A 12,214-nucleotide genomic window follows, 5' to 3' on the forward strand; every position below is an offset into this window, starting at 1 on the left:
GCCCATTCCTGGAATCTGGAAGGCAGTGTATTCCTTACAAGTGGGGTCAAGGGGCACTTGCCAATACCCTTTACATAAGTCCAAGGTTGTAATGTATTTGGCCTTTCCAAGCTTCTCCAGCAGCTCATCAATACGTGGCATGGGGTAAGAGTCAAAACAGGAAATGCTGTTCAATTTTCTCATATCAGAGCAAAACCGAGGCTGAGTTGAGTTTTTCTTAGGAACGAGTACGATGGGGTTCGACCACTCACTTCTTAATGGTTCAATTACTTCCATATCCAGCATCGCTTGGACTTCCTTCCTCAATGGTTCCATCATTTGCTCTGGTATTCTGTAGGGCTTCAGACGAACAGGTTTGGTGTCTTTCGAAACAATTTTATGTGTTATGACATCAGTTTGACCAGGTCTGTCTGAGAACAGTGATGGAAAAGATTCTTTAAGCTCACCCAACTGATGCCATTTCTCCTGTGTCAGGTGATCTGGAGGAGTCTCAGGTTGACATGGCTCGGACTCATTTCTGCTTCTTCAGCTTCCAACACATCAGGGTCTTCTGACAGGAGCTCTTGGACCATCAGGACATGCTTTCCCTCCGTTTCTGGTTCCTTTCTTTCATAATATTCCTTCAGTAGATTAACATGAAGAAGTTGTTCACGTTTATTTTTCTCTGGACATATGATCTCATAGGTTACTGGACCTACTTTCCTAGTTACAGTATAGGGGCCTTGCCACTTCAACAGTAACTTACTAGGTCCAGTTGGAAGCAGCACCAACACTTTTTGGGCCAACCTTTAGGTCTCTTTCACGGGCGTGTTTTTCATACCATAACTTTTGCTTTTGCTGGGCTTTCTGCAGATGGGTTTTGGCAGCTTCACGGAAAGTTTCAAGTCTGTCGCTCATCTGTAGAATGTAGGAAAGGATGTTGGTTGGTGTTTTTGAGGTTACCTCACCAGCCACCCAGTTCTCCTTCAGCATGTCCAAAGGCTCTCTGACTGGTCTGCCATAAAGCAATTCAAAAGGAGAAAAACCAGTAGAAGCCTGTGGTACTTCTCTGTATGCAAACAAAAGAAATGGTAACCATCCCAGTCTTTGCCAGTATCATCAACAAATTTTCTCAACATTTGTTTCAAAGTACCATTAAACCGTTCAACCAGACCATCAGTTTCAGGATGATATGGAGTGGTTTGTATACCCTTCACACCTAGTGGGGAATAGAGTGTTTTCATTATGTGGGACATAAAGCTTGCACCTTGATCTGTTAAGACCTCTTTTGGAACACCAACCCTTGAAAATAGTTCCACCAAACACTGAACTATACATTTGACCTGAAGGGAGCGCAAAGATTAGATTAGATTAGATTAGACTTTATTATCTCACAGTGGAGAAATTCACTTGTTACAGCAGCTCTTGTTATAGAATAAAGTGCAGAAAGACAGAATAAGGTGAACATGCATCACAACAAGAAGGTGCAATATAAATTATTTACAAGACAAAGTCTAAGTAAAGCAAAAATATGTACCCTTATAAATATAAAAGATATATATATAGTATATATATATATATATATATTTACTATATACTGTACTGTGGCCGGTTGGTGAGGTAGTCGATGGTCCACGCAGCTAACTTTCCATCCACTCCAGCTCCTTCCAGCTTCCCCCGCAGCAGCGCCGGCTGGATGGTGTTGAACGCACTGGAGAAGTCAAAAAACATGACTCTCACGACGCTCCCAGCGGTCTCCAGGTGAGCCAACGCCCTGTGCAGTAGGTAGATGACAGCATCATCCACCCCGATGTTTGGCCTGTAGGCAAACTGCAGCGGGTCCATCGCGGTGCACACCACGGAGCGGAGGTGACCGAGGATGAGCCTCTCCATGGTCTTCATCAGGTGGGAGGTCAAGGCGACGGGTCTGTAATGGTTCGGTTCCTTCGCGTGTGATATCTTAGGAACCGGAACCACACAGGAGGTCTTCCACAGGACAGGGACCTTCTCCATGCTGAGGCTCAGGTTAAAGATGTACCTGAGCACCTCACAGAGCTGGTCTGCACAGGTCCTGAGCAGCCTGGGGCTGATGCCGTCTGGTCCTGCAGCTTTCCTGTTCTTCAGCCGCCTCAGTTCTCTCCTCACCTGGGCCGATGTAAGGGAGAGGGGGGAGGTGGAGGGCAGTGGGGGGCTGGTGGTGGAGTCCATTGGTGTGGAGTGGAGATGGGGGGTAGGTGAAAGTGGAGGTGAAGATGAAGGTGGTCGGGGGAAGGGGATGGTTGACGCTGGACTGGGGATGTGTGAAGAGGAGGGAGGGGGGGCAGAGAGAGTGGGGTTAGAATCAAATCTGTAAAAAAACAGATTTAAATCATTGGCCCAGCGCTGGTCTCCATCAGCTGTCCCTCTGGCACCACTCTGTCCAAATCCAGATATCTCCTTCAGCCCTCTCCACATGTCCCGTGTGTTATTCTGCTCCAGCCGCTCCCCCAGCTTCTTCCTGTAGCTGTCCTTGGCCAGCCTGATCTTGTACTGTAGTTCATGCTGAACTCTCCTCTGCTCCTCTCTGTCCCCTGAAATGAAAGCCCTCTTCTTCTGGTTCAGCAGGACTTTAAGCTCAGGGGTCACCCAGGGTTTGTTGTTGGAGAAACACCGCACCCTCCGGGTTGGCACAGTGTTCTCCACACAGAAGTTGATGTAGTCTGTGATGCAGTGGGTCAGGCCATCAATGTCCTCTCCATGAGAGCTGCAGAGTGTCTCCCAGTCTGTGGTTTGGAAACAGTCTCTCAGTCTCTCATTGGCCTCATCGGTCCACACTTTCACAGACTTCTTCTGTGCCAGCTGTCTTCTCACCCTGGGTGTGTATTCAGGGAGCAGATGTACGAGGTTGTGATCAGAGCGTCCAAGCGGGGGGAGGGGGGCGGAGGTGTATGCGTCCTTCACATTAGCATACAGTAAGTCCAGCGTCTTGTTCTCCCTGGTGTGGCACTTCACGTACTGGACGAAAGTAGGGAGAGTGGCAGAGAGCGAGGTGTGATTGAAATCCCCGCTGATGAGCAGGAGGGACTGCGGGTGGCGAGTCTGCATCCGAGTCACTGCGCTGTGGAGCAGCTCACAGGCAGCTGCTGCATCAGCCGAGGGAGGGATGTACACATTAAACAGTACAACGTGTGAAAACTCCCTCGGGAGGTAATACGGCCGCATACCCACAGCCAGTAACTCCATGTCCCTGGTGCAGAGCTGTTCCTTTACACAGACGTGCTCGGGTTGCACCATCTCTCGTTGACATACACCGCGAGTCCCCCGCCTTTCCTCTTACCACTCTCCGCCGCACTCCTATCCGCTCGCGAAAATTTAAATCCATCCAGGGAAACCACAGAGTCCGGAATAAGTCCATTCAGCCACGTCTCCGTTAAACACATGAGGCTACATTCCCTAAACTCCCACTGTAGCCGGGTCAGCGCCGTGAGCTCGTCGGTCTTGTTAGAGAGGGAACGAATGTTTCCCATAATCACAGAGGGTAAATATGGCCTGTACCTCCGTTTCCTCTCCTGGAGCTTTCTTCCTGCTCTGCAGCCTCTTCTTTTTCTCCGTATCTCCGCGGGAATCTCCGGCTTCTCCGCGTAGAGAAGAGCAGTGCCGCTCAGAGCTAACAGCTGGTCCCTGGTGTAAACAATGGAGCTGTGGCTGAAACCAAAGGTGTCCCCCGCCGAAGTTTGGAAAAGTGCCAAAAGAAGCAGAAATCCAAATAGAAAATCAATAAAAGTAGGCTTCCCATGTGCAGAATTGCACCTGGTACTGACTACTGTAAAGGAAAAAAGAAAACCACGTCTAAAAACCATAGAAAACACTAAAAAAAGGAATAGAGGAGGCAGAGCTGCCGTAGCACGCAGCTGCTCGCACATCTAAGGATACACATCAGGATATCTTGTGGCATAATCACAAATGACCAAAGCATATTTGTGTCCACTGCTACTTTTTGGTAAAGGGCCAATGATGTCCTCTCATAGTGTACATCTATTATTGGTAAGGATTGTAACTGGGCTTGATTTGAGACTTTAGGGGGAGCTACTACTTGACATTCATGACAAGTTTTACAGTATTCCATCATATCTTTATATAACCCTGGTCAAAAAAAACGCTGCGCAATACGGTTATAGGTTTTAGCTAGTTCTAAATGGCCAGCCCATGGCACAGTATGGCCCAAATGCATAATCACCAAGTGATGCCCTTTTGAAATAACCAGCCTAGGGGTCTCAGTGTCTGCCAAATACAGAAGTTTGTCTTTTATTATGAAAGGTTCCCCAGTTATACTTCCCAGCTTGGCATTACTTCCTGACTCGTCCCCATCTATTTTACACACTTTCTCATAGAGAGATTTTAAAGAAGGATCATTTTCTTGGTTTTCTCTAAAATTTTGGGGAATTTCCCATTGATAATCCACAATTGGGGTTACAGGACAGACAGGATCAGGGAGTTGTACTCTACACTTGTTCTTGTTTTTCTCCTGACGACGTTGCCATCTGGTTTTTCTTATCTTATCACCACCTTTATACAAACTATCATCTGCATTTGGAAGGGGTTCTAATCCCTTGGTCATAGACCGCGTAATCACAGCACAGGCATATGCTACAGATTTCTGATGTACCAAGTTGTCTAAAATTGGCAAGTCTTCACCCAAAATTACATCATAGGCGAGCTCACTTGCCACACCAACAGTTAGTATAAAGGCTTGTCCTTCAATCTCAATAGTCACATCAGTAGTTGGGTAATCTTTCTGGCTCCATGAACACAAGTGATATTTATACTTTTGTCAAAATTGGGTAACACATTGTTAAGTACAGAATACTTCACTAACGTTTGTGAACTGCCAGTGTCAGCAAGGGCCTTTACCATATGGCCATTAACTTTAACATCCACAACATGGGTATGCATAATTGTTCGGTTGTCATTCACATCATAAACATCATCTGCACGTGGTACCACACACAATTCAACAGACTTAGATTTCCTTAAAGGACAAAATGAAGCTTTATGACCAGGCTGCTGACAATAATAACACACAAAAGGTTTCCTGGAAGATGCAGGTGTCTTACCAGCCCCCATGTCCACCCTTTCACTCCAATTTGAGCCACATGATTTGCTCTCCTCAAACCGAGGCTTTCCAACAGTCACCTTTAACCTGGAGGGTTCCCGGTGTGCAGCCAAGTAGCGCTCTGCCAGATCTGCCGCTTCATCTCCCGTCTGTGGATCATGTTCTTTCACCCAGGTACGTACATCGGGATGGAGCATACGCAGGTATTGCTCTAAAACAACAGTTTCCCCTATTTGTTCCTTACTGCGATTCTCTGGTCGCATCCAACGCCCGTAAAGCCCCTTAATCCGGTTGTAGGTTTCCCGCACAGATTCTCCTGCTGGCACCGTAGTATTCCAAAACCGTTGTCTGTAAGTCTCTTCTGTCACATTAAACTTCTTCAGCACTGCAGCTTTAATGGCATTGTATGAGTGGGACTGATCTTCATCCATTCCGACATAGGCCTCAAGGGCTTTTCCTGTCAGTAAAGTGACCACTCGAGCAGCCCATTCAATTGGTCGCCATCCCCATGTTCTGGCTATTCGTTCAAATCGTACAAAAAAACTCTCAGGGTCCTCTCCTTCCTTGAATTCAGGTATTCGAGGGTCACTTCCACGAGATACTCCAGTCATAGTTAGGGGGTTAGTGTGCTGGGGCAGTAGTGTCGGCAACGGCTGAAATGAAGAAACTGGCCCCTGTGGCTGTGGAATAACACCAGGAGGTGGCACCGCGGAAGGTAAGGGAGATTTGGCTTCAAACTTCAGCCCTGGAACATCAGAAATTGTTGACAGGGGATCGCTTTGAACTGGATCTTCATAATGCCCATCCCATTTATGTTACCTTATTGCAGATTGCAGCTAACACACACACGCACACACACACACGCACACACACACAAAAAGCGGTTGAGTGGACTATTTCTTTGTGACGCATTGCCAAAGTAACCAGCTCAGAACCAGCACAGAACCTGCAGCTCGGTCGGCCGCAGACGTGACAGAAACATGTCAGAGGGCGGGTTCAGCTCTTACAGCTTGTGTGTGTCCAGAGGATGATGCAACATTTTGTTTCAAACAGTCAAAAGTCCACAAATAGTTTCCTACATGTTCAATAAGCCTGCTGCTCTGATCTGGCGCATCTGCAGCCGGCTTCTGTTGCCACGGTTACCAACTACCGTTTAGTCAGCGCAATAATTTACAACAATAAGTTTATTTGACCAGAACTTCTGTCCCTCCAGCCAATCAGAATCGATCATTCACCCAGACCCTGGTATAAATACACACACACACACACACACACACACACATATATATTGTGCAGTGATGACGATAACAGGTCTACAGCCGGACCGGAGTCTTGTCGGACTGGATCAGGAGTCTTTCGGTATCAGTTCTGCTGATTAAGCCTGGTACACACAACAATTTTTTGGGCTGTTTTTGTCCCGATTTTGTCTCATCCCGACCTCGGACGGCAAACACCCGATCATCGTGAGATTTCCCTGAGCAATTATCATGTGGTCTGAGGTTACGAGCAGATTTGTCCCAATAATCTGCTTTGAAACAGCTTGTCTCTCCAGTCTGGTATTTTTTATTTTTTGTTTGCCGGTTGTTGCTATGGTTCCTCTTCTTCGTTGTTTGCCGGTTGTTGCTATGGTTCTTCTTCTTCGTTGTTTGCCGGTTGTTGCTATGGTTCTTCTTCTTCGTTGTTTGCCGGTTGTTGCTATGGTTCCTCTTCTTCGTTGTTTGCCGGTTGTTGCTATGGTTCTTCTTCTTCATTGTTTGCCGGTTGTTGCTATGGTTCCTCTTCTTCGTTGTTTGCCTGTTGTTGCTATGGTTCTTCTTCTACATTTTGGCGTTTGTCCAGTTCGGACGACTAGATTGTAGATGAGTTGCAGGACAGCATTGTTATGTGTGTGTTGTTCTGTAATTACATTTTTTGAGCCACCACAACACGATCAAAACTGATTTTTTTTATCTTCACGTGTGAGGTCTCAACCAGATGAAAAATCTCATAAGATTAAAAAAAATCATTGTGTGTACCAGGCCTAAGAGGAGAGTGCCTACCTGCGGTGTCCCCGTCCTTGCCCCGTAGGTCCAACTCTTCTGACGGTCATCCTTGGGACTCCAACCCAGTCCATCAGATCCCCTCTATTAGCATTTGGCCAGGACTCACGGTGTCTACTGGCCCGTTCCGTAATCAGTTCATTTATTAGACGAAGACAATAACGGAGAGAATAATCCACACCAGGTTTAGGGAGTGGACCGAGGACTCCTCGCCTGGCCTTTTCCACTTTCTGCCAGTCTCACACCTGGCTGGCATTTAACCACGTCTGACCCCGCCCCCCACACCATGACAGCCTAAACCTTGAGCATGGCCGGTGCCGTGATGCCTTTTTTAGGCGTTTTGGGGTGACTATTGAGGGGTTAAGACTGGGGTGGAGATTCACTGTCCAGCAGGACAACGACCCTAAAAATAAGCCAGGGCTACAATGGAGGCTTACAACAAGACATGTTCATGTGTTAGAATGGCCCAAAGTCCAAACCTAAAGCCAATCAACAATCTGTGGCAAGATGTAAAACCTGCTGTTCACAAACATTCTCCATCTAATCTGACAGAGCTTGAGCTGTTTTGCAAATAAAAATGAACAAAAAATTCAGTCTGCGGATGTGCAAAGCTGGCAGAGACATACTCCAAAAGACTTGCAGCTGTAACTGCAGTAAGAGACGGTTGTACAAAGTATTGACTCTGGGGGGCTGAATACTTTTATACACCCCACTTTTCAGTTCCTTATTTATATAAAAAAAATAAAAAATAAAAAAAAGAAACATTAAAATCATGTATTATTTTCTTTGTACGTCACAATTGTGTGCCACTTTGGTGCCACTATGTGTTGGTCTTTCACAGAAAATTCCAATGAAATATATTTATGTTTGTTATCTTAATGTTCAAGGGGTATGAATACTTTTGCAAGCTGCTGTATCAAAGATGCAGAAGAATCAAGAATTATTTTATAGCCCAACAGTTTCTTACTACCCTCTACGGAGCCCTTAAAGGAGCATTATGAGGAATTATAGTAGTTTATTATCGTCCCACAAACTGACAACTTGTCATTAAAGTGTTCATTTTTCTTTAAAATAACTCAGCTTTAGGTCAGCTAACTCTTTCTATCCTACTACACTTATTTTTAAGGGCTAAATAAGGCATTTACTAGTGGTTTTACCTGTTAGGATATACCTTTTATTTTGTCACAGAAATGTTGACTTTAAGGTTAAATGTCCTGATTTAATTCAAGATAGATATATTGTACAGAGGCCAACTATGTCTTTCCACCCACTCCCAAACCGTTAAAGGGGCATTATGGGTCATTATAGCAGCTTTTATTATTATCATTATTGATACCTTGAAATAAACTATTGGTACCTTGAAATAAATTAATTCCACTATTGCCCAAAAAAAATTTATTAGCATTATCCACAGAAAATAAAGAAACTCAAACACAAAAGTTATTTGGATTGACTTGTTTTTTGCTTTTATTTCCATCCTAACAGCATCTCACTGTTTCAGACACTGAACTGTCATCGCCATTAACAACCACCCTTAAAAGATTAAGGCTTTAAAAAAAAAAAAAAAAAAAAAAAACAGAAAGTCATGCAAATCTAGGAGTTTAGACCATGTGGTTCAGTTCATGTGATCAGACAGTATTCCAGCCACACTCTCAAGGCCCAATGGCTTATTTTCCACAGCTAAAAGTAAAAGTAAAGAAAGGCAGAAAAGGTTTTTTCTTGCATCACATCAAGTCACAGCAGGTTGTTTATTTTAATGTGCAGCTATCACTTAAAGGTTGTCATGTATGTGGTTTTGCTATTAGATGACTCAGTTACTGAGACTGAAGCGTCCTAAAGCTTCACCTAAACTCTCAAAATAAGTCATTTTATTTTCCTATGGTTGTCATCACTATATCATTACTAAAATGTTTAAAATGCTTAAAATATGTTATTAATATATTCTTATTGGTTACTCTAGCTTAGAAAATAATTACAACTCCAGTTCTCTCTGTTTGTCTTTCCATCTGAGAGACTCTGCCTCTCTGAAATGCTCCTTTTATACCAGTCATGTTACTGACCTGTTACCAGGTAACCTGGTTAGTTGTCAAATTCTCCTCCAAGTGTTTCTGGTTTGTACCAGGTACTTTTCCAGCCTTTTGTTGCTCCTGTTCCAACTTTTTTCAGACGTGTTGCTGCATCAGATTCACTATCAGCTCATATTTTCATCACATGGTTCATCCTGCTACAATCTGCTACTGGGAATAAAATATGAGCTGATTATTCTGTTTTTATTTACATTTTACACAGAGTCCCAACTTTCTTTAGAACTGGGGTTGTAAATACGTCTTATTAACCTAAATAAAGATCCAGTAAAAGACAAGCTAATGGACAAGTTACTCACTCTGTTCTCAACATTTTAACTTCTGTTTCTTTTTAGTCTGTGTTGTTGAATTACGTTAAGATCAAACACTAACACCACTCAGTTTCTCCCTTTCATTAAATTACATATTAAAACTTATCACATTATGAATGTAACATAACTACAAGATTTCCAGAACATAATATATTTGAGTAATTTCTCAGTAATAATGATTTTTTGCAGGATCATAAACATGGAAAACTCTAAACAGTAGTTTTATAATGTTAACTTTTGTTTGCATTTTTAATTAAGTATGCTGCTCCTATATGTATGTGATCATTTGTTATAAAGATGAAAAACAAGGCTTCTTATTCATATTGATACTACACTTTCACCTTGTTTAGAAAAGTCAGACATGAAAACCACAAGCACCAGTTTAAATGTCTAGCATGGTCAAGCACTTACCTTATAGTTGGTATATTGCATTGAATGTTACCCTTAATAGCAACATGAAGCGTTACTGGACAAGCACTACCAGGTATGATGCAGCACAGCCACTGGTTCAACACAGATATGGAGCAACCCTCCTGCACCTAAAGTGGTTGTTGTGCTTGAGAAGGATGGGGAGCAGCTCCAGCCTGCCGTAGCCAAGGCTAATTTAACCCTGTCTGTTTTCTTTTCTCTCATCGCTTACATTTCTACCCTCTCCTTTCTCTATTTGTCAATAAGTTTAACAAGACTCTGCCGCAGGTCGTTCAGGTCAAAGATCTTGATGTCCAGAATTTCTATCGCCCTGTGGATCTCGGAGTCCACACGATCCCGCTCCTCCAGAGAGTTACTGAGGTTCTGCTCTGTGTTCTGGATGCGACGTTCCAACTCAGAGTTTCGCATCTCCAACTCCTGAAGCCGACATGAGACTTGGATTAGATCCCAGGGAACAAATGGCTTGCATAAATATGTAATCAGACTTCATTAAGTATCTAATGATTAGTAACCGATAGTTACATAAGAAACAAGGGAGGAATGAATCAGGACTGATTTGATGGTTGAACCATTAATAAATACTTGCCCAACAGAAGACTATAGAGAACGTACACACGAGACTGTGGGACTGATCCGCCATGTTGGAGGAACCATAGCAGTGGCCATCATCTTATCCATCTCTCTCTTATTCAGAATTTCTGACGGGTATTTTATTGTGACCAGCGGCTCTAAACAGGAAATGAAGCAACAGATTTTCATCCTCTGTTTCCGTCACACATTCAGGACTGCTTACTGGTTTCACTGGTTAGTTTACTACAGAGAAACCTGAAAGTGTGGATGGAAACAGTAACCAGGTTCCCCCAACATGATGGACAAAGCCACAGTGACGTAAGTTGCTCATTAACAAGCATTTTGTTATCCCGCTGTTCGTCAGTAAGTGTGATTAAATCCCTCCTACCCTTAATCGGTGGATAGCCTCGTCCCTGTCATGCTCCATCTCATGGTATTCTGCTTTCTTGCTTTGCAAAATGTGGATTTCCTGAAAAGGAATCAGGAACTGATCACCGGGCTTCTTTTATCATGATGGTTTAGGATTTTTCTAAATTATTCTCTATTATCTGAGAACTTAATGATGAGAAAAGAACAACTACTCCAACCTCATCTTTGGCCTTCAGTAAGGCCTCCAGCTCTTCTAGGGACTGTGTCAGCTCATCCTTAAGTAAATCACTGGGTCCTTGACCTCCATGGGCCTCTAGTTCAGCCACCTAGAAAACCATATAAAAATGAATAGAGTCTGTTACACCAGATAAAGGTTTGCACCAAAACACCAGAATCTAATGGAGTCAGCATGTCTGGGCTTTATTCCAGCCATAGAGGAGCATTATGTTTCTTCTTTTCACACACACATAGAACTTTCTGCTCACTGGTTGATCTTTGGCTGTTCCTGATTGGACATTACCATCAATCTAAGTTCTCTGATTGGTGGAAAGTCTGACAGGAAGTGGCTTCATCAGCATGTCCAGGTCTAAATAGAGGTCTCTTAGCAACATAGTAGCAAACCTCCTGGACAGGTTATAAATGCCTGGAAAATTTCCATTAATCACCTAAAACAGTGATTCCCAACGTGGGGTCCAGGACTCCCAAGGGGGTCCCCCAACAAGCACAGGGGGTCCCAAGGCTTTGAACATTCAGAACCATTGTGATTAATTTACAAACATTTTCCCTATTTTAAGAAAAAAAGTAAGGCTATATGTTGTTAATTTAACCTTGGCTCTGTCAAAGAACAGGACTCAGTCGGAGAACATTATTTATGGTGAGAATCTCACTTTTGAAAGCATCATGGTCACAACTCGGGGTGGGAAGGGGGTTCATGGCTTTTTAGCATTTGCATGAAGAGAGTCTCCAAGGAAAATAGGTTGGGAACCCCTGATCCAAAAGGAAAGCTATCGACCGGAGGGCTGGTGATCTAGCAGAGTTTTGCTTTGTTCTTATTGTTGAGTCACACAGGTAGGGGTGATTCTTTCCACAAATCAATCAATTGCAGCATGTCAAGCTCCACCTTTTAGAGTCTGATCGGTAAGATTGGGACACATACTGGAGAGCCCCCGAAAAGTAGGACGGCTCAGATGTTCTGTCACCTTCCCAGTTTGTGTCTGCAGAAACACAAAGAAATGCATCTGGACCCGTCCTGTCCTGACCCAGACCAGCTGGGTGAAACAAGGCTTTACATAGATTATGTGTAACTTTCCTTTGTTCCTCACTAATTAAGACTGAAAGAGA

General features: G+C 43.8%; 1 protein-coding gene across 2 annotated transcripts in view; it reads right to left on the reverse strand.

Moving 5' to 3' along the window:
* Positions 1 to 9,338: 9,338 nt before the first annotated feature.
* LOC121643799 (homer protein homolog 3-like) overlaps positions 9,339 to 12,214 on the reverse strand; it is a 44,602-nt gene continuing 41,726 nt past the window's right edge. For both annotated transcript variants that reach the window (XM_041991349.1, XM_041991348.1), the window contains 3 exons: positions 11,092 to 11,199; positions 10,893 to 10,973; positions 9,339 to 10,351 (listed from right to left, as the gene is read on the reverse strand). In XM_041991349.1, the coding sequence (XP_041847283.1) occupies positions 10,166 to 10,351; positions 10,893 to 10,973; positions 11,092 to 11,199 (375 nt within the window). In that variant the 3' untranslated portion in view covers positions 9,339 to 10,165. The remainder of the gene's footprint in view (positions 10,352 to 10,892; positions 10,974 to 11,091; positions 11,200 to 12,214) is intronic.

The sequence above is a fragment of the Melanotaenia boesemani genome, chromosome 8, assembly GCF_017639745.1.
Source record: "Melanotaenia boesemani isolate fMelBoe1 chromosome 8, fMelBoe1.pri, whole genome shotgun sequence".
Taxonomy (NCBI): Eukaryota; Metazoa; Chordata; class Actinopteri; order Atheriniformes; family Melanotaeniidae; genus Melanotaenia; species Melanotaenia boesemani.